The 22,853-nt window shown below is 36.4% G+C and overlaps 1 protein-coding gene across 2 annotated transcripts in view; it reads left to right on the forward strand.

Annotated features, from left to right (window-relative positions):
* Positions 1 to 22,853, forward strand: part of CPEB4 (cytoplasmic polyadenylation element binding protein 4) — a 62,674-nt gene that overhangs the window by 20,457 nt on the left and 19,364 nt on the right. The window contains exon 3 of one of the 2 annotated variants that reach the window (XM_026510994.4): positions 18,620 to 18,670. The exons of the other annotated variant lie outside the window; for it this stretch is intronic. Coding sequence (XP_026366779.1) covers positions 18,620 to 18,670 — 51 coding nt within the window. The remainder of the gene's footprint in view (positions 1 to 18,619; positions 18,671 to 22,853) is intronic. 2 annotated transcript variants of the gene reach the window in all.

Below are 22,853 nucleotides of genomic sequence, written 5' to 3' on the forward strand. Positions count from 1 at the left end.
GAAATTTGAATATGGTCTGTGGATTGATTGTACCAATGTCAGTTTCCTGGTTTGTACTATAGTTATGTAAGATGTCACCACTTGAAGACACTGGGTAAGGGGTATATAGGATTTCTCTGTACTGTTTTTTGCAACTTGCTGTGAATCTGCAATTATTTCAAAATTAAAAGCTAAGTACAGAAAAAGTAGTTAAAGGTAAAGGACATTTGTTTATTCTTAATGTATTAAATGCCTTCAGCAACTCTTCTTTTCCTTTCTTTTTTCTTTCTCTCTTTCCTTTCTTCTTTCTTTCTTTCTTTCTTTCTTTCTTTCTTTCTTTCTTTCTTTCTTTCTTTCTCTTTTGAGAACCTCTTATGTACCTGATACTAGGGATAATTAATTAGAACTCATTTTCATGAAAAGAGCCCACTTCTTTTTATTTCAGGATATTTTATTTTATTTATTTTATTTCATGATAAGGGGCTTTCAGAGAAAACACAGTTTACAAACAGTAGCAGATATAAATCATTTATTATGTATTGCTTCTAAGAAGCAAGCCTCTAACTAGTACTTAGGTTAGATATAAGAGTTGCACACATTATTCTAAAAAGATTAACAGTAGCATGTCCTTGATTTATCAGATATAGCCAGGACATCTCTCAGGTTTATTTCTATTTCTTCTCCTACTTTGCTAAATCATTGTGTGAAGTTCTGCTTTTATTCTATATTCCCTTTTTAATTTCTTCTACCAAATTTTACTTAAATTAAGTTTCTTTAAGCTGACTCTGTAGGGATAATGAAAAGTTAAGTCTAATGACAGAAAACATTAAATCTGATTGGCCTAGTCTGGGAACATAAAGGTTTTGTAAAATGGTTATTTATAAAAGGAAGTGTAGCAGAGTGGAAAGGCCATGGGTTTCGGAGTCAGGTAGATCTGGATTTAAATTGCCATTCTGCCACTACAGTTTGTGGTGGTTGTTTAGGATCAAATGGTATGATGTATCTAGGAAATGCAGCATACTGCATAGTTTATAGAAAACACTCAGTAAATGGTATAGATTATTACTAAATATCTATTAAGTCTGTTTTCATGCTTATCAAATGAGAAAGTCAGCTTTGACATAAGCTTAAGTGCCAAAGTGACTTAAGTACATTAAAGAACTTTGTGCCTTTTTTTTCCTTCAAAGAGAAGTAAAGAATTCATAGGTAGTTCATGGTCCTAAAATGCCAGATTGTAGTTATGCTTGATTTCTTTGTAAACCAAGATGATGAACTTTATATCACTGTAATCTGTCACTACCAAAATGTAGTTTGGCTCAAGGGAATACTTCATTTCTGGTCAAACTCTCCTTTGATTTAGATAGCTATTAAGAAAGCTATGCTTGATTTTAACAGTGATTCTATTGTGAGATTTTGTTTAAAGGTGATAACAAAAGTTGAATGTCTTTTTTTTTTTTTTTTTTTTTTTTGTCTTTTGCATTCCAAGTTTTATTTTTTTTATTTTTTTTTTTTTTATTTATTTATTTTTTTTATTAATAATGATTTTTTATTATATTATGTTAGTCACCATACAGTACATCCCCGGTTTTCGATGTAAGGCTCGATGATTCATTAGTTGTGTATAACACCCAGTGCACCATGCAATATGTGCCCTCCTTACTACCCATCACCGGTCTATCCCATTCCCCCACCCCCCTCCCCTCTGTAGCCCTCAGTTTGTTTCTCATAGTCCATAGTCTCTCATGTTTCATTCCCCCTTCTGATTACCCCCCCTTTCTTTATCCCTTTCTTCCCCTACTGATCATTCTAGTTCTTATGTTCCATAGATGAGAGAAATCATATGATAGTTGTCTTTCTCTGCTTGACTTATTTCACTAAGCATTATCTCCTCCAGTGCCGTCCATGTTGTAGCAAATGTTGAGAACTCATTCTTTCTGATTGCTGAGTAATATTCCATTGTATATATGGACCACAACTTCTTAATCCAGTCATCTGTTGAAGGGCATCTCGGCTCCTTCCACGATTTAGCTATTGTGGACATTGCTGCTATGAACATTGGGGTGCATATGGCCCTTCTCTTCACTACGTCTGTATCTTTGGGGTAAACACCCAGTAGTGCAATGGCTGGATCATAGGGTAGCTCAATTTTTAACTTTTTAAGGGACCTCCACACGGTTTTCCAGAGTGGCTGTACCAACTTGCATTCCCACCAACAATGTAGGAGGGATCCCCTTTCTCCACATCCTCTCCAACAATTGTTGTTTCTTGCCTTGTCTATTTTTGCCATTCTAACTGGCGTAAGGTGGTATCTCAGTGTGGTTTTGATTTGAATTTCCTTGATGGCTAATGATTTTGAACATTTTTTCATGTGTCTGTTAGCCATTTGTATGTCTTCATTGGAAAAGTGTCTGTTCATATCTTCTGCCCATTTTTTGATTTGTTTATTTGTTTCTCGTGTATTGAGTTTGAGAAGTTCTTTGTAGATCTTGGATACCAGTCCTTTATCTGTAGTGTCATTTGCAAATATATTCTCCCATTCCGTGGGCTGCCTCTTAGTTTTTCTGACTGTTTCCTTGGATGTGCAGAAACTTTTAATCTTGATGAAGTCCCATAAATTCATTTTATCTTTTGTTTCTTTTGCCTTTGGGGATGTGTCATGAAAAAGGTTGCTTAGGCTGATGTCGTAGAGGTTGCTGCCTATGTTCTCCTCTAGAATTTTGATGGATTCCTGTCTCACATCGAGGTCTTTCATCCATTTGGAGTTTATTTTTGTGTATGGTGTGAGATAGTGGTCAAGTTTCATTCTTTTGCACGTAGCTGTCCAATTTTCCCAGCACCATTTATTGAAGAGACTGTCTTTTTCCCACCGGATGTTTTTTCCTGCTTTATCAAATATTAGTTGCCCAAAGAGCTGAGGGTCCATTTCTGGGCTCTCTATTCTGTTCCATTGGTCTATGTGTCTGTTTTTGTGCCAGTACCATGCTGTCTTTGTGATCACAGCTTTGTAGTACAGCTCGAAATCCGGCATTGTGATGCCCCCAGCTTTGTTTTTCCTTTTCAACAGTTCCTTGGAGATTCGGGGTCTTTTCTGGTTCCATACAAATTTAAGGACTATTTGTTCCAGTTCTTTGAAAAACGTTCTCGGTATTTTGATCGGGATAGCATTGAAAGTGTAGATTGCTCTGGGTAGCATGGACATTTTAACTATGTTAATTCTTCCGATCCATGAGCATGGAATATCTTTCCATCTTTTTATGTCTTCCTCAATGTCCAAAAGTTGAATGTCTTAAAAACAACAACATGTTGTCCTTTTAAAATAAGTCTATAAAACCTGCCAACCCATTTTGAAAATAAAAACCCTTCCATGTGCTCTGCTACCTTAGAAATGAAGAAAACAGAAAGTGGACATTGGTTCTGTGAGACTAGAATATAATATGCCTCTCAGAAAAAAATTATAAGACTTCAATTAAAAGTATTAATTTGAAAACTGTTTTAAAAATGAGCCCATCATAGGCAGGCAAATTTCATATTTGGGTTTATTTTATCTTAAAAATAATTTCATAAAGTATATTACGAATGACCTCATTTATTTTTATCCTACATTTGCAGTTCCTCATTGAAATATGATTTGTTGTATGTGTTCAAATAATAAAGCCTAGACTTGATACAAGAACTACAAGTCGAATGGATTGATATGGCTATATTATTCATTTAAATTTAAAATACAAACAGAAAACAGAATTTTGCTTTTCCTTTTGGGGAAAAAAAAAATCTCCCTTAATGTAGTGCAGTTTAAAATTTTATTTTTGCAATGACAAAATGCTTAATATGCCGAGGAACCTTCAAATATAGCTTTTGAGTTTCTTTATGAATGTGTTATTGATTCCAACTGGCTTGCTTGAAAACCTTTCGTTTTTTTTTTAACATTTTAACAAATGTGCAAAAGGAGTACCTGGGTTTCATTTCATGATTTATATTAGTGTTCCTTATTGTTTAAATAGTTTCTCTAAGAATTGTAAGGCTACTATAATTTTCTCCATACAGGGGATTAGCTCTTTGGGAGGAAAAGTGTCCTCTCCCTACCTTATCTCCGTGTCCTTTCTCTGATCAGCTGGCATGTCTGTATGTTATTTTTATCCACGAAATTGTATATTGCCTTCTCCATAACCAATGCCGGTAACAGTCTGCAGAAGCTCTTCCCCTGAGACTGATTTCATTTTCTTTACTGCACACCAGTCTCGTAAGCTAAGAGCCTAAGCTACAGACAGATTCTGAATTTTGATATCCCAGGTGGCAGCTTGCTCATTGCTGCAAAATTATTAGGCTTATCAAGTATTTTCTTCACCTGGACAGAAGAATCTTTTACTGTTATAGGTAGTCAGCTCATCATTTGGGGAATATCGTATCTTATTTGTGCCTTTGCTTGCCTGTGAAATTGGTACTTACTGTTTAGAAATGGAGCAGCATGAAATACATTAAAACCACATGCGAGAACATCTGTTTTCAGCCTTCTGAAGCATAGGTTGGACACAGTGAAATAAAGATTCATGAAATGGTATTATATCCAGTGTATAGTAGGAAAGACCTTGGAAAATTAAGGAGCCTTTTTTTTCTTTTCTGTGCGGGAAGGAAATATAAGACTATAGATATAAACCAAGAAATAGCAGTTATGGAGTGGAAGCAGAGGGAGACCACACTGGAATAAAGAGGGAAAAAAAAATAGTACTTGAAAATTATCAGATGTCAAATGGAGTAGAACAATCCAGAGTTTCATAATAGTGGCTGAGTATTTTAAATCCTATATATGAAAACAATTTAGTGTCCACTTTGCTTCATTTCACTAGAAAGTCAAATGAGACAGCAAAATTATTGAGAGAAAGAAGGCAATCTATAAATTGTCAAAACATTGTAATTGTTCTTTAGATATTAATTAACTAAATTATAAGTCAGAATAACATCTTATTTTTCCTCAGAATATTGTGAAATTGGTTTCTCTTCATATTGTTATAGAATGTGTCTTGCTTTCATTTTTTGGAAGAGGGAGCTCAACATATCCACCCAATCCCCTGGAGTTTCAGGCATTTTGAATACTTGCTTTGAACGTAAGCAATAATGATTGCATTCAGAAATGCAAGTTGTTTCAAGTGCCAGTCTTTTACATATCCCATGGTGCCCAAGAAACCTATTGCATATGGAGAGTAAGTAGTGGGAGTATGTTACACAGTTAGACATTACTGCCACACTTGTTTCATGCATTCATTTAATCAGAATTTATTTTAAAAGCTGGATCTGCTCCAAAGATGCTATGTATTTAATTCCTGACTGCCAAAGGTATTGTGACCTTGTGTTTTAAAATATTTTTGATGTATGTTTTTCCTTTTTTATTACACATTAAATTTGGGGGCCCTTCCCCCACTAGTTTTCATTGCTGTGGATTTGTTTGAAACAAATGCTTAAATGAGTAGGCAAGCCATGATTCCATCTGTGCCTCTTTTCTTTGTTGCTAAGCAAAAGAATTTATAATGATCTCTCTAGAAGAAAATCATGAAACTGTTGAAAGTTTAGTACACAAAGCCTGTTTCATTTATTTTGTGTGAGATTTTTTTATGTTACTGTAAGAGAATGACCGTTGGGATAATTTAAATTCTTTATCTTTACAGTAGGGGGAGGAAAAAGTTAGTGCTACTTAAAAAAAGATACCGTAAAAAACAACCAGGAAACCTTAAATTTTCCTTTGAGGAACATTTTTTTTTTTTAACTATTTCTATATTCCAAATTGCAGCCACATAGTTCTCTATTTTAAAGAGCAGTTGTTGCAGACCGATACAGATGTTTTAGAACGTATATCGCATACCGATTTTATGTAGGCTGAGATAGCTCCAAAAACTTTCTATGAGAGTTGCTGAAAATAGGCCTAATTTAATATCATTGTTATAGATTTGAATTTTGAGGAGTAACTAAAAATATAAAAACAAAAGGAGCTCTTACTAAGTTCTGTTGCTGTAATATTAAAATGATTTATTTCAAATGGTGGTGAGAGGTATCATTTCTTACAGTATTTAACCTTTTTCTAGTTGAATCGGTTTGCCTCTGGCAATTTGAGAAAAGACTGCTATGCACTACTCTGCACCCCACTTACTCCTCCATCGCTTTTGTAAGGGACTAGATGGACATTTTCCTTGAAGGGAGGTGTAACGGAGCAGGATACAAAGTACCATAAAGAAGAAATGGATAGTGCAAACCAGCTAATTTTACTTGTGATTCTTAATCAAATTTCACCTTCCAAGTAAATTACCATTACTTGATGTCAGATGTCTTCTGGTGAATTCCGGGATCTTTAAATATTACCCTTCTTGAAGATTAAGAGTCCGCCAGGCAGCTGCTCTGAAAGCCCTGCTGGAGCCTTCCTGAACTCGGCTGGTTCCTTCTAGCTCTGTTTGGATGATACCAAGTAACTCAAACCAGCAAGCAGGGGAGTGGGCGAGGCCACTGGAGAGCCGAATCTTGCCTTACTTCTAGAAGCTTCATGAGAAATGGAGTAAGGTACATAGCAAAGAAGGCAGTTTAAACTCGGCTACAACGAACTTCGTGTGTGGCTGTTTAGAAGTGAAGTGGTTCCTTCTCCTTTTGCGCTCTCCCTGTTATGACTGCTGAAATGGAACATCCTAAACAGTCTTTTCTCTTTTGCTTGGCTTAGCTGTGCCGCAGGATGGGACCTGGGCTTCTGTGTTGAGGTAATTCTTTTGTGAGCAAGGAGAGGACAAAGTAGAGGGGCATGATTTTCTTTGTATTACAGATGCAGGGTGTGTTCTTAATTTTGAATCACCGTCTCCTTTCTGGTTTCCTACTGGTCAGAATTTGTTGGATTCCTCACAGCACTGTATAGGGAGAGCTTACAAAGGTGTGGATTTTGAACAGTGTGATTACACTTCTTCAGATTGGGGATTGCTGTTGTTTTTGGTTTTGTTGTTTTGTTTTGTTTTGTTTGAAGTGGGGGAGGGGAAGCCTAGGAGAACAAAATGTGATGTTTGTGAACACTGATGTGCTCATAGCATTGGCTTGAAGTCCCCTTCACTCTAATCTCTGAACTGAAACCAGCTCAGTTCACACTAAACACTCCTCGTGTGGTGTCCAGATCCTCCTCTGCCCAAGTTATTGACTTTACATGTACTGGTAAGTAGAAAGTAGTGATCCTTTGCCCTCTATCCTCCATACATTTGTGATAGAATATTGACCCTTGTTTTTATTTGTTCTGAAAGCCATGTAAGCAGTTGTCACAAAGGGGGGGTTTGTTTTATGTCATCCATGATGTGGGTCCATAATTACTAAAGCAGTCCTCTTAATCCTGAACAAGGAGCACAAAGAATCTTATTTTGAATCCGTGAAAATTGAGTGGTCCTCTTAAAACATTGTTAATCTCTGATTTTACCTGGGTGAGAGGTGAGGGTAAAGGGGGTGGGGGTTGGGGGTAAGTGAGAGTGAACTTTTTATGATACTAGAAGGTTCAAGATCCTAAACATTTCTTTAAAAGAGGCTTTTAACTTATTAACTTGTTTTTTTCCTTTACAAATGGTGTTAAGGCTCACATATTTTAGGGCTGTTGTGACTTGATTTTGTTGGACACACATTCAGAATGGGCACTGGTGAAGGAATAAACTACACGTGATAGTTAACACTTAGAAAGTGTTAAGAAGAAAATAATAACTTAGAAAACAAGCAGCAATCAGGTAGCAAATTAATAGGTGCTTTTCCGTAATGTTTCACCCTTTCACAGTGTTGTGTACAACTTAGTAAGTATAGGTATTACAATATGGACAGAAATTATTGTTATTTTCCACTCAGAAATGAAATCAGGATGGCATTTCAATCGTAAGGTTTTCAGACTTTGTCAACAGTTTGTCAGTGTTAAATATTAGGGACCTCCCTATACTATAAAAATCGTAGAAGGAGGTCCAGAGTATTTATAGAGATCCATTTTGTTTCTGCTCTGCATCCAATTTAATAATAGTATATGTGCACCTTTTGGTACTGTCACTTACTATTTTTCTGTTTTCCCCTTCTGTATTATAAAATTCTATGGAGAATTGACTTGCTCTCTGATTTTGTGACAGGTACTAAACCAGCCTGTATACTAATATCTGCATAATGAAAGAACGCTCTCTTGATAGTGGAGTAATACAATAACGAGCTGTGAAGGTCTTAAGACTTTCCTTGATCCTGTTATATAATCGTTGAATGTTATTTGCTGACTTTGAGGGAGGGAAGCGATGCCACCTGATTCATAGCTGTCATAAAAATACCCAAGATTCTCTTTGCATTCAGTTTAGTAACAGGAAAGACGGAACCATTGCACAATTGTGCCACAAAATTATTTCTTCCTTGATATGCATGGAATTTCTACCTGAATATTGTATGCAGTTGATTCATTTATCACCTGTGTATGCCTTATACAGTGAATTTCTCTACCCCAGAAAAATTTTCCCCTCACGTTGCCACTGCCCTCACTACTAAAATTAAAAGATGGAAAAGAGAAAAAACTCCATGAATTTGTTGTTGTTCAGCAGTAAAAATATGCAAAAGAAATACTTTTTAACTAATTTTGAACTAGTTACTACTTTTTTTCAGTCAGGTATTGAGATGGCCAGGCTGCCTTTGGGCTTCATTGTTTTGTCTAATTGACTGATTCTGAATTCAGTCCCACGCCAGTGCACTCAGTTCTAAAAGCACGGCTTTGTTTTATTCCGGGGATTACCTGGTAACCAGTCAATTAAGAACATTAGTGGAACTCTGAAGGGAAAGCAGTTCTACAATCTCTTTGGAATCCAATTGGGCTGGGGCCAGTTGCTATACATTGGGAAAGAGAAGGAGGAATCAACCAATTAGAGGACCCTTTTTTAATTCTCAAAAAACCAACAATAAGTGCAAATCTTAATTCTCAAGAGCAGCCATGATTAATTGAAGTATAAAGAACTTAAAAAAAAATCTAACTTCTACTAGCTCTAATATTCCAAATAAGAAGTGCCTGATATGGTTAATTAAATACAGATATTTAAATTAGCCACTCAGTCTCTTTGTTGTAAATGATCAGTAGGTGTTAGCTTATAACAGACTTTCCCAAATTGTAGGAGGTAAAAGGAGAAGCATTTAGGATTGTGTTTGAACCTGGCCCTGCCATTAGCAGTTATATGGCCTTACGTCTATCACTTGTCCCTAGATCTTGGTTTCCTCACCTGGGAATGGAAGGATTGAACATAATGACTTTTAAATTACTAGTAGCAATTCCATACAGTCTCTCTGACATGGTATTCCTGAGTGACAAAATTGAAGGTTTTTGTAGTTTAATGACTAAAAGTAGTGTATGAATTTCATGTGAGTTTGGGTGTGGCAGTTTTTAATACTGAGTAGTTACAGAAAGGGTATACCAGAAATCGGTCAAATGTAGTCAGTTGAATGAAGGCTTTGTTTTTAGAGAGCATCTTTTCTTTTTAGATAGACCTAAAAATATGTTTAAGAAGCAGTTGTTTAAACTTAGCCTCATGGAGTGTTTTTGTTCTCAGTCTGTGGACCACGGGAATTATTTGATGGCGCCTGTGAATCCGGTAGGACTAAGCATTCTGTTAGGTGATAGATATGTCATTTACATATGAAGGATTATCTTTCAAAACCATGTGAATGCTGATGTAATGCAATTAAAATACATTTAAAGGTATTGCTAAATTCACAGGCCTTGTATTAAGGTTGTTTGTTGTTTTACTTGTAGTATTCACTGGAGTGGGGGTTGGGGACCTCAGTTTTAGCATGGTGGGGAGGCTCTTTGAAATATTTTGATTAAAGTAGGTCCTGGGGCGCCTGGATGGCACAGCGGTTAAGCGCCTGCCTTCGGCTCAGGGCGTGATCCTGGCGTTATGGGATCGAGCCCCACATCAGGCTCCTCCGCTATGAGCCTGCTTCTTCCTCTCCCACTCCCCCTGCTTGTGTTCTCTCTCTCGCTGGCTATCTCTGTCAAATAAATAAATAAAATCTTAAAAAAAAAAAAGTAGGTCTTAATAATTACAGAAGTTTATGAAACACTGCCCTAGAGAACTTATCTAATTGTTCTGCTTTAAACCGCCATTACAGTGTACACCATTACCAACAAGAACATAGCGTAAGAAGGAGTTAAGTAGAGGAAATGGTGAGGATGAAGACAGAAGAGGGAGGAGGTCACTTGCCCTATCCTAGATTATTATCTCCATCAAATAGCATTTTGGAACTTTGTCTCTGACATCTAAAACCATCTCTTTGCCCTATGAATTAGGGCTAGGAGTGTGGGCTGTTGAGGCTGCATCTGGCACGATGCTGGGGTGCAGGGGGGAGCCATATGACAAGAGGAATGCACCCTGGAGTTGGGTGTTAGGGGGAGACAGCGTTCTTGAAGTCACATGGTTTGGAAGTATCTTGTATTTTCGCTCCTGCTTATATTCCAGTTCCACAAATATTTGAACACACACTACCTGGTACGGTAGTAGTAGATCAGAGGACACATTTGGTGCCAGTCTATATTTTTCTTTTTTGAGCTAGACCTGGACATTCTGTATAGAAAGCAGTGTTAACAACCAGTTCCAAGTGAAAGAGCACTTACTTCTGATACTATTTCTCTGACTTTTACTCTGTACCCTTTCTGAGATTTATATAACTTAAATCCTTACAATAACCTTTTATGTGAGTTTTGTGATCTCCATTTTACAGCTGGAGAAATTGAAGTTCAGAGAGACACAACAGCTTCTGTAGTCACTCAACTAACTGGTACCTGGAGGATCAAGATAGGAACACACAGCTTCTGACTTCCTGATTCAGTCACTTGGATATTTATTGTGTAGCATTTAAGAAGGAAACAACATAAAAAAAAACTTAAACATTTTTTTTTTAAGTATGCTTTAGACAGAATAGGCATTAAAGTTTCTTAATTTCTACTTAGGAGACTGGGTATAGAATTTAAGATCTGTACTTTATCATAGTCTGTAAAAGATTCAGATCTCACTCACATCTGTTGGTATCTTATTGAAGGGTACAATATTGGGGGTGGAGGTCAAAATAGAATCACTGAGGGAACTTTTCCAAACTGGCTTGTTCTTTTCCCTGATTCTGATTCACCAGGTCTGTCATGAGACTTAAGCATGTGTGTTCTCCAAGTCATCCAAATACACTGCTCTCCTGCCCCACCCCCATCTTCACTCCCTTTGTGAACCACTTTAATATAAAGCCATGGGAGGCCATTCATACAGCAAATACATACCAAGAATCAACCACGTGCCAGGCACTATTTTAGGCTATTGGAATGTATTAGGGAATAAAAACAAAGACTCCTGGCCTTGTGCACCTTAACCTTCAAATAATTAGCAGATTATCTTTGGATGGCTTGTTTATTATTTAGTTTTGAAGGCTAATAAGTAAGAGGAAGACTCTGTGCCTTGAATATAGATAGGAGAAAATCTAAACTAGGCCTTCTGAGAAATAACAAAAGGTGAAATTACAACAGGTATGAAATTCAGGCACATTCTTCATTAAGATTCAATAAGTCATCAGAATTTGTATTAAATAAGTGATTAGAGTTGATGATAGGTATGTATGCAGAAAGCCAACTAATGACTTTACTGATTGCTTTTTGGGGTTGGACTTCAGTAACCAGTTTTAAGAGCAGTTTACCACTCTTCTTTCTAAAGTTCTCAATATTTTACAAGCACTTGGCTCATGGTCCCTAGAGATTTCCTAAGTTTGGCTTGATCTTTTATGTTCATGTCAGTACAGAGAGCCATTTCTCAAAAATCATTTTTACCTTGGGGCCAGATCTACAACTCTTTGTGTTTATTCACTGGTTCTTCTCAAATGTGTCTCTTGTAACACATGCCTTTTTTAATCAACCTTTTTCTGCAAGGTAGGAGAATTTTAGCTTACCGCCTTGACTTTTTTCTAGATAACTTAAAACTTTTCTACTACCCGTTTGTCTGTTTTTCCACTTCCCTTTCCATTATATTATCCTTTTTTTTTTTAACTGGCTTTTGTTAGTTTAAATTTGGACAAAAACTCTGCCTAGTGTTTTAAGCTTAAAAAATTGTCATTAATCACTGGTATCATAACATCCTCTTAAGGCAAGTTATCTTGTTTCTCTGTCCTCTAAATGTAGCATCCAGAGTCAGAAGGCCTCTGGCAGGGATAAAAATAGCCTTCCTGCTTGCTGGCTTGTTGTTGGTTTACTGGCAGTAGGAAATCTTTTGAATTCCTTAATTGGGTCAGCTCTTCGCTAGTTTCTCTCTAGACATTCCCTTCTGCCTGAAATTCTTAGATGCTTTTAGATCTCGCAACTTTGTACCTGCCCTGACTTACAGTCAAAGCCGTCCTTCTTTTATATGAAACCTTCTGTAATCTATAGAAACTTACCCATTGACTTTCCTTATCTTATGGATAATTTTTTTCCCCACTATTACAGTCTCATATCACAATTGAAAAAGTAAATTTGAGCCATTGGTACAAAAGGAAGACCTCCTTAGTTTTTTTTAAAAGGAACATTTTCCAGTTGAATTTTCAGTTTTCATTTCCTAAAATACTTCGGCTACTTTGCCAGTTTGGCTATTATAAAAGTAAGGAGTTTGATTTTGTTCCCTCTTTCTTCCCCTAAAGAATTATATCCATTTGTAACTAAGAACACTAGCAAACTCTGATTTTTCTGAAGCTGAAAAATCCCCCAGATGGCCACTCCTTTCTCCCAAGTTTTCAGTTTGGATTTTATTTGGCTAAAATGAATCCTTCCTCTTTCTTTCACAAGTGGAAATCATTAGTTATCTCTGGCTTATATTCTGAGAGGGGAAAAGCTTTAATATTAATAAAGCACCTATTCTATACCGGGGGAATTTCCTGAGCATTCTGCAAAAATGGTCTCATGAATTTCTCAACAGCCTTGTGAAGTAAATGGAAATATTTGTTTTACTGAGGTTCATACAAGCTAAGTAATTTGACCTAGCTCACAAGATGGCATTGGTCTGACTCTACTCTTTCCACTGCATGTTCAGTGGCAGAGAGACCACCAGTTGCTGGCTTTGCTTCATTCATTCATTCAACAGCTTTTTATTAAGCATTTTTGCTCCAAGCTCTGAGTTGCAAAACCCAAAGTTTATCCTTAAAGATTTTGTTGCCTTAGAGAAAGAGAGTTTAGAAATAGGTAACTTAAATATAGTGTAGTAAGTGTAAAGGGTATTGTATGGAGCGCATGGGGTCATCTGAACCAGAGAACAGATGGTTTGGGGCAGAGAGGACTTTCTGTAGGATGTGAGGCCCGAGATAGAAGGTACCTGGGCAAAAGGGTAGTGGCATGAGTGGTGAAACATTGGGAACAAAGAGAGGAGGCCATTCCAGACAGAAGGAGGAACCCAGAAGTAAAAATTAATGGGCCGGTAGTTCTGAATGTCTGGAGTACCTAATGTGGGAAGGGAAATGGTGGTGTGGAGAGATGAACCTGGAGAGGTAGGCAAGAGGAGTCAAGAATTTTTAGTAAGCCCTGGCTTTGAAAAAACTGAAAGCCACATCTTTACCGGAGAGGGGTTTTGTTTAGCCTAAAATGTATATGTGTGTGTGATTTAAATGGCTCTTTGAGTAGGTTAGGGGCAAGATTCTCCAGCTGATGTCAGTCCCAGCCAGCTCCTCCTTTGTGATTTTGCATGGAAACATCTTTACTGGAAGTTAGTTATATCACAGATAGGTAGAATAAGGTACCGATTTTGATTTGGGGAGCTATTTTTAGGTCAATAGAATAATTTATTAAAAATAATTATCTTTATATAATTAAGTGATAGAATATATTGAACACATTTTATTAGTTCATATTGATATGTATTCTGCATCTGTAGAAGTATAAACTTGCTATTCAGTAACTGAATTTATTCACATTTCTTGAGCCTTGCTCTGTGTTGTCCAGGTCCCCACAGCGCCATCTTGCTGCAGGTCTCAGGCAGTGTTGGTAAAAACAGATGCAGAAAGACAGGTGGAGCAGCACCTCCTTTAAACAGTTATTTGTGGCAGTACAGCTTTGACTTACTTAAATGTGAACTAAGAAAAACTAGCAGGAGCAGAAAGAGGAGGAACTCTTCTAGCTAAACAACAACAAATGTATGTGTATGTTTATGTATGTATGCGTGTGTGGTGTGTGTAAATCTTTGCTCTGCCTTAAAAATGGGCCTAAGCCCATGCTTACCTTTTCCTGTTAGAAATTTTTAATGGTGTCCACTGAAAACCCTTCCATTTTCTTTGGAGTATCCAAATTTTTATAGTGTAAGTCAATTAAAAAATTAACTTAGAATTTCACATTACTTATTATTTTATAGGACTGTATGCTGTATTTTGGATAACCTTGCAGTTATTCCATGTTACCATTCCTTAACCACACACATCACCAACAATGCTAGTATGACTGAAAAAGAGAAGGTCACAGCATGAGATCTAATAGCTCTGTAGAACATTTGATATTTTTCAGTGTTTGTATATTTGAAATAGCATTTATTATATCAATTCCTGCTGAATCATCAGTAGCAATAATATCTGGGTTACATTTTGGAAAATAACTTTTTCTGTAATTTTGAAAAGAATACATGCATTTATATACTCTGATGTATTAGAATATTTCCTTCTAGTCCTTCCTCCTTTCATCTCATTGACTAGGTTACTTTAGTTTTAGTCTTAAAAGAATATGATAGTACATAGTGTTCTTTTGGGCACTTACTCACCCAAGCAGTTCTTAGTCTGGTTGGTAAATATTGGTTCTCCAACTTGCAAATGCCTGGCATAGAATTGCCTAGTTGAAGTACGGATCTTTTCTGGGCTGTAGAATTTGGTAGTGTAGTTCCCCAGAGTCACACTGTATCAGTTGCCTATATTTGGCTAGGTTGAGTCATATCACCAAATATAGTCTATGCCTTCTGCATGATGGATGCCAGGCTTCTGGCTCCAAAGGCCACAGCTGGCCTCCAGAGACTACTACTTTCCTGTCATAATGTCCTGTCATAAGATTAGGACTGCTGATCAGGCAGTATTTCTTTATACTTGTAACACAATCAATACCAAGAGCCTTCAAAGATTGAATTTTATCCACCAGATAGGGTTCACTTGCCTGAAATCCCAAAGCCCTCCTTCTCCTTGAGAAATTCAATTCTAGATGTGCTAAAACCTGGGTTATATTTATAGTTAGATGAGTTATCAAAAACAAACAAAACCCACAAACACTGGATTATATTCAGCTTCAGAGAGCTTGTTTATTTTTATTTTATTTCTCTTTATTCATTTGTGAAATGCTGGTGTTTTAAGTTCAGTGGAATGAACTCATTGAATGCTTACCTGGTACTCAAACAGGAAACTCAAGGTACCTAGGTAAAAAAAAAGCTCTTATTCTTAAAGGGGGCTATTATGGTTAAGAGAGAAAAAAGTTAGTAGCTAAAATGATTACCTAAGAAGGTTGACTTTTGCAACATAGCTAGAAAGAAAAGTTGGTGAATTAATCTAAAAAGGGGGTTGCGTTTTTGGGAAAGTTGCCCTGAAAGAGGTGAATCTGAAGGGGGAAAAAAAAAAAGAGAACCTCCACTGAGAACAAAGGAAGAGGGCACTGTCTCAGACAAGAGAGGGGACTGTCAGTGATCTAGCTGTGGGATAGAAAATGCAGAAATGCCTGTGTAAATTGGCATCTATAGAACAGAGAGGATCTTAGAGCAGAAATGAAGGGTGTACAAGGAGAATGAAAAGGTGTACAAGGAGAATGAAAGGAAGACTTGCAAGTCCCACGGTGGTTATAATGAGAGTTTACAGATTTCCAGAAAGGAAGTGATATGGGTTATCCGTAATAGATGTCGTGAATGGATGACTCTAGATATTTTAATCGTAGGAAAAATTTACAGCGGGATGGGACAGGCAGGTTAAGAAAGCATTATGAAGTTAAAAAAGAGTTTTTTTAAAAAAAATGTCATTGCTTATATTTTTAAAACTGAAATAGAAAGCATTACTGATCAGTTAACAAAATGTCACAGGTGTATTTATTTGTTACTCAGAGGCCAAAATTGATTCCAGCCTGACAGGACTCATATCACAAGACCAGGTTAGAAAATTAAAAACAAGTATCACTTTCAGAGTTAAACTATGAACTTTGCCAATGATTCTTTAGTGCTCTATTGTCTTGGCTGAGGGGTAGAATTACTGCATTCAGAAATCTGAAGTGCAGAAAAAGTATCAAAGGTCACCTGCCTTGGCGGTAGAGGGTGGATCTCTTCAGGAGCTGTGCATTGAGGCGAACTCTGAGAACTGAGTTAAGGGACATTTTTGTGCCTGTCAAGTTGAAATAGTCTTCTTATCTCTCTCTCCTTAAAAGAGGTACCCGAAAGGTGAGTTTTTGATAAGGTGGAACTTGATTTGTTTAAACTGGGCGAGCCAGTTTGGTAATTTGTCTTTTGGATTCTCATTGTTGATTATCCCTTCTTGGCATCAGATGAGAAGCATTTAGTTCATATGGAACAGTTCTGGTTTCAGTTGAAATGTTAGCATTAAAAAAATTAGAATATCTTCTTTGAATAAAAAGTGTCCTCTTAAACTTTGTTTAATATAGTTAAATACTTTTGTTTGTGTATTGACCTACATCAACTTAAAAAAATGTTTTATGGTAAATAAAAATGGTATGTGTGATACTTCTGTTAGTTTATTTACTAGAGGGTTTTTACAGCTATAAAATTATGCATGTGTTCCATTCCAGAAAATCAGCTGCTACTTTGAGTTAACTGATTCGGAAACACTACTCACCCCCTCCTGACTTTTGTAACAGTTAAGGTCATGTTCTTTTTCGAGTAGTTCCAGTCTGTGCTTTTTAAAAAATAAAATGTGCTTGTGACAGGTCATACGATCCAGGTTTATAGTTGAAAACAGTTCAGATGGAATTCACTAGATTTGGATACTTGGCTCTGTATATTAGCCTTAAGTAATTGAGCCAGTTTTTAGGAAGAAATTGAAATATCAAAATTAATTTTTGCCATCTCCTTCCCCATCTCCATCCCTACCTTCACTCTAAGTAGGAACAAGCTGAAATTGAAGTGAACTAATTAACGACTTAATAACCCTTGTATTTGGTTTTAAATTGTAGGAAAATTGTTAAGTTCAGATTTTGTTTCATATTAGACCCCCAAGCTTTGGATATGGGTTAATTAAAGCTATTAGCAATAGAAAACGGTTTTCTTTTTTGATGGTGTGAGTTCATTTCTTTAGAGACTATTTCAAAGAAGCAGAATTTTGGAAAGTTGAAGGAGAGTTGAGGCCTAACATTCCTTTCTAAAGAATTGTAAATATATGGCTGGTGGATTGGTAGGACCACATATTAGCTCTGGTTCCCATAGTGTTCAGTGGAACTAGATAGAGCCTTCCTGACATTTTGGAAGGCTTGCCTCAGCCTTAAGGCATGGGAGAACCTCTGCTTCCCCACTTTTTCCACAGCTTTGAGTCTGCTGTGTTTCTGTGGGATTAGAGTTTAGGCTGCTGTTTCCTAATGGAATGCCTGTAATTACGAATCAATTTTAAATTCTCACACTACCCAATTTACAGAGTGCTGATTGTGGTAGTAAATTAACAGTCACATTCTCCTATTCATTCTCTAGATGAGCAAGACTTGTAGAGGGGTTTCCATCATTTTTATGAAGGTGGGTGTAGATGTAGAATATGGAGACTTAAAAATGTTGCCCTAATGATTTTTATAACTCACAGCATAGAACTAGGCATATGGTATGGTACTCAGAAGGAGGATATAGTATATGGTCTGGATACCTCAGCTCAGTGTGTAGAAACTCTTCCAAAACAGAAATGTAATTCCTGATAAAGCGAGAAATCCCAGTGCTGTTTCCCCTCTTTATTTGTGGCTACCAATTTGGAAAGATGTTGCATCCTCCAAAAATTTAATACCGTCACAAATTCTTTTAATGGGACATCTTGGGTGTCCATTTCAGGTTCAAAACTAGATTTTGAACCACTTCAAAATTAGAAGGAAACTAACCCAGCATTATTTGAGTACGTGCTGTGCTCTGGGCATTGTGCTATGTGGTTTGATATTTTCTGTCGCATGTAAGTACAGTGATGTGTTTTTCTTTACTTTCTATACTTGTCCTCCAAAGTGAGAATTTAAACCCATTAGTGTGTCTGTACATGTAGGCATAAGCCTGGCACTTTTGTTATGAATTATATAGAGAAATCTTCCTGCTAATTATGTGCTTTTAAAAAACAAAAATTACACACATGAAAACATTTTCACATTTATGGGACAAAAAAACTATTATTATGAGTTTCTATTAGAATATAATGTTATAAAGAAAGTTACTTTGTATGAGAATTGGGAAATTAGAGACCAAATAGTTAAATATGAGGGATATTTTATTTTCCCACTTTCAAATTTGCCCTTTGTGGATGTTTGTGAACATGCTGATTGCTATGTCCTCTGACACATTGTGTTCATTAGCACAGCAAAGTCTTATCCCGTAATAAAGCTTTTTAAAAATACCTTACCTATTAAAGCTATTAATTCAGCTTTGTTACTGAATACATTTAAACCATCTATGAAAAAATAAATTTAGTAACGGCCTTCTTTTACCTTCAGGTCGTCTAAACTATTCATATCCAGGATCCGATAGCTCTCTGCTTATTAATGGTAAGTGATAATTGATTTACCCTAGTGAAGTTCCCAGAACTGAAACAAGTTAGTCCTAGATGAGAAAATATAGTAGGTATGCTTTGACAAGTGGAAAAATGACATTAGTTTATTCTGTAATGATAATTGCAAGTTGCTATTAATTTATTGGCTGTATAATGAATCATTATTTTTCCTCCAAATTGCAGCAGTAACTTCTTTGAACTTTGAGAACTAACTTATAACTTAGTCTCTGTCTTGAAATTGATGACAGAATAAATTAGAATCCCATAATGATACATGAAGAATGGTTTAATCTACCATTAGATTCTGTAGAGTGACCTTTGAAATGTCAACATGAAAACCATTTCCATGTAGTTAGAAAAATGTTCCAGGAGAAAGGGAGGGTAATCAGAGATCTGAAACCAGAAAAAGCAGTCTGAGACCACAGGGCTTGACATTGTAAAGGACAAGGTCATTCACTATTTGCTGTCTAATGAGAACAAGAAAAATGAAGTTTTATTGGCTTTTGCGGTGCCTTTGGTAAATTCTCCTTTCTGGTTCTAAATATTACCAATGTGCTGTTGAGTTCTCTTTTATGTGCGTATGCTGCAGAAGACTAAATTTCACAAGGAAGGGGCATTTCCTCATAGAAGGAATTAAAGAATCAAAAAGTATCTGTTTTGTACTACTATAGTTTAATTGGGTAAAATACAGAAGTCTATTTACTTCTCTTCTACTCATCACTATTGAATATGGATTTTTAATTTGTGTGTTCACAATGCCTTCCATCTGTCAAAGCTCATTGTAAGTCCCACCACCTCTAAGAAGTGTTCTTGGCTAAACAGCTATATTCTCATGATGCCGAAAACAAAACAAAACAAAACACCCCAAAAATCAAAACAGAAAAACAAATCTTGTACTCCTTGTCGATGGTATATTGTAATGGAGGATTAAAAATTATTTTTATGACTGGATCTACTTTTGGTTAGTATTTGACATCAGTGTTCTGTAGAACATAGGATTGTTGAGCCAGGAAAAGTTAAAAGGAAATTTGATTTATGAGAGTTGCCGTGGGTGCATCAGATCCTCTGAAGACTATATAGTTTATAAAAGCCTCACTTATTCATCAGACTTTGGTTTTTTCATGCTACAGCTACCAGAAATAATGCCAAAATATAATATTTCAGGATAATGTGTGTAGACCGAAAACCAAACCCAGTGGTGATAATGGCATCAAGATAAGGGGAAATAATATAAAGGTTGCCATTATAGCAGGATTTTAGCTTTTCCTGTGGAACAAGTTCCCGAGTCTGTGTGCTGGAAATGGTAATGAACCCAAGACTTGAGATGCTGATGTGCGCTCTTAGGCAAAGTGGTCACTCTTCTTTGTCTCAGTTTCCTCACGCAGTTGCTAAATTAGATCAGTTGCCCCTGGAGTCCATCTTTGTTGAGGTGAGACTTTCTAATGAGTTTTCCTTAAAGCTAATTCAGTTCATTTTTTTTAAGAGTCTATTATTGTGAGATTGCATTCTCTGCTCTTGCCATTAATATCCTTTCTTTTATGATTGGATTATTTTCTGTGACCCTTACTTGGCAAAGAAAAATAAAGGTAATTTTTCCCCCAAATAATTATGTTTCGAGATTTTACTAGTCCATAGACTCTAGAAAGGAACTGGATGGTTTTTGCTGTCACGTACATGGAAATACACGGTAAAGAACAAAGAGTTGTCAAAGAGGGAGAACTTGCTGGTTCCTTAAGCATAATCCCAGATGGGTTATGACTGCCATGGTCTCAGATCCAGTGTTCATCTCAGAGGATCCTAGAACTTGATTTTACCAGATTTGATCAAGTGTTAGTTCTTAATAACCAACCAACTAGGACCACATGCCAATTCATACAATTTTAATTAGGAATAAAACTAGGTAGACCAGATGCTGGTGGTGACTGACAGAATCATTCTTTCTCCAATAGCAAAGTCCAGATTATAGCAGGTTACTTTAAAATCATGAAATTAAAGCAAGGTGGGGGTGGAGGGATGTTGAGGCAATTTTTAGTCATGTTGGTGTGGGTGTAGGCATTGCCCATTCTCTTCAGTCAAATTTACGAAACCTCTTCTATGGTGGACTGCTTCTATAGATAAATTAATCTCATTTGTGTATTAATATTTTAGTAACTTTGCTGGCAATTTAGTTCATGTTTTGGGGATACCCATCTTATAAATCTAGTGTAAAGCACTGTTTGTGTTTAATGAAGGTAAACTTTGGACTCACAAATACTACCCATTTCAAAGAATTGTGATGAAGATGAAATGCACGTACATCACTTAGAGTAGAGCTGCTACATAGATAAAAGAATTAGAATGGTTAGGAATATTTGTGGCTAGGAATATTAGTGCTAATATACACACATATGTTTTGGTTAGGAATATTAGTGGTAAAAATTTATGAGGAAAAAACAAAACGGAATTAAGATGAGTGTAAAAATCATCTATAATTGAACATGCTGTCTTTGGCTGATTATTAAAATAGATAACATAAAAATTACTATATTCATTTTTAAATGCGGTCCCTTCGTATCTCATATCCACGCAGTGTTTTCTTAAAACTGAAAATAAAAGCCTAGTACATTGTTTTGCTTTACGTTCATTATTCAGTTTTAAAACTTTAAGGAACTCTATAAGGAGCTGTTCTTCCGTGTCCACCATAAATAATCTATTCAGGCTTAAAAACCTTTAGAAAGGTGATTATTTATATAGCTACTTTACTTTGTCTCTACTGTAAGTTTCAGAGCTTTTTCTTCCAAGCTGCTGTTTAGCTGAAAGCTATTTCTTTTTTGTTTAGATAAAAATATGTGAGAACTGTTTACTTTCTCCAGATGAACATCTGAATTTCGACTATGATTTTCATTGTATAACTTGTTTTGAAAATTTCGAGCAATCTCAAAGCTTTTTGGAAAAGAAGTGAGGTTTAAATCCTGAATAAATAAAAAGAAAGAAGAATTCAGAGTAGTCTACCAGCTTCAGCAGTTTATACTGGAGTAGTGTTGGGATTTGCGCGTGCAAAGATAAGAAGGGCTTACTCATGGAGTGGATCAGATTACTTTTCCCCTTGGCCACGCGCAGTCATCAGTTTTTGTGCAATGCAGTGACCTTCATATACCACTCATGACTTTCGAAAGACACTGCCAGTGTAATTCAACAAATTATAATTGATAACTGTGTTACGAATGTTGTGGTGCACATTCTGGGGAAATTATTCAGTTCATTGCTGTTATTAGTTGTAGAGATTTTTTTAGAGGCCATTCTTGAGGGAAATCCTTGGATTTTAAGTATATAAAAAACCCAAACTTCATAGCTCCTTTCTGGATGCTGTATTAGTTTGCTAGAGCTGCCTTAACAAGTACCACAGACTCATGGCTTGAACAGAAATTTCAGCTTCTGGTCCTGGAGGTTAGAAGTTTAAGATCAAAGTGCCAGCAAGGTTGATTTCTTCTGAGGCCTCTCTCCTTGGTTTGTAGATGGCTGTCTTCTCCCTGTGTTCACATGATTTTCCCTCTGTGCACGAATGATGTCCTAATCTCTTCTTTTAAAGACATCAGCCATATTGGATTAGGGCCTACCTCAATGACCTCATTTGACCTTAATTACCTTTTCAAAGACCCTGTTGCCAAATACAGTCCTACTGTGAGGTTCTGGAGGTTAGGACTTTAGCATATGAATTTTGAGGAGGGAAAACAATTCATCCCAGAACAGATACCTTTCCTAGTAAATTTTATGTAATAGGAATATAGTTAGAACATCCATTTTATGATTATGAAAAGCAAGCCTGAAACTGATTCAGTTTCTCAGCCAAGTCAGGAAGGAGTGCTAAGCCTGGGCCAGACTTACCTCAGATTCCTTTGGTATGTCTTGGTGTAGCTTTGAGATAGACATCAGATTGAAAGGTTAATTTTCCCTTTACCCATCTTGAAAACTTACTTTGCCTTAGAAAACTAACATGCAGTTGCAACCACCTCTGTATAAAAGTGCTCATGCATAGTGCTTTTTTCCCCAACCTTCCATTCCATTGCGTTAGCCCATAGGATTAACTGCTTCAAAAATGAAACTTCTGGCAGGGAAAGTTATGGAATAACAGCAAAACATATTAGGTTTTAACAGAATCATGTATGTATTTCCTTTTTTCTGTGGATGTCTTTCACTTG

This window comes from Ursus arctos, unplaced genomic scaffold, assembly GCF_023065955.2.
Source record: "Ursus arctos isolate Adak ecotype North America unplaced genomic scaffold, UrsArc2.0 scaffold_15, whole genome shotgun sequence".
In the NCBI taxonomy this organism is placed as follows: domain Eukaryota; kingdom Metazoa; phylum Chordata; class Mammalia; order Carnivora; family Ursidae; genus Ursus; species Ursus arctos.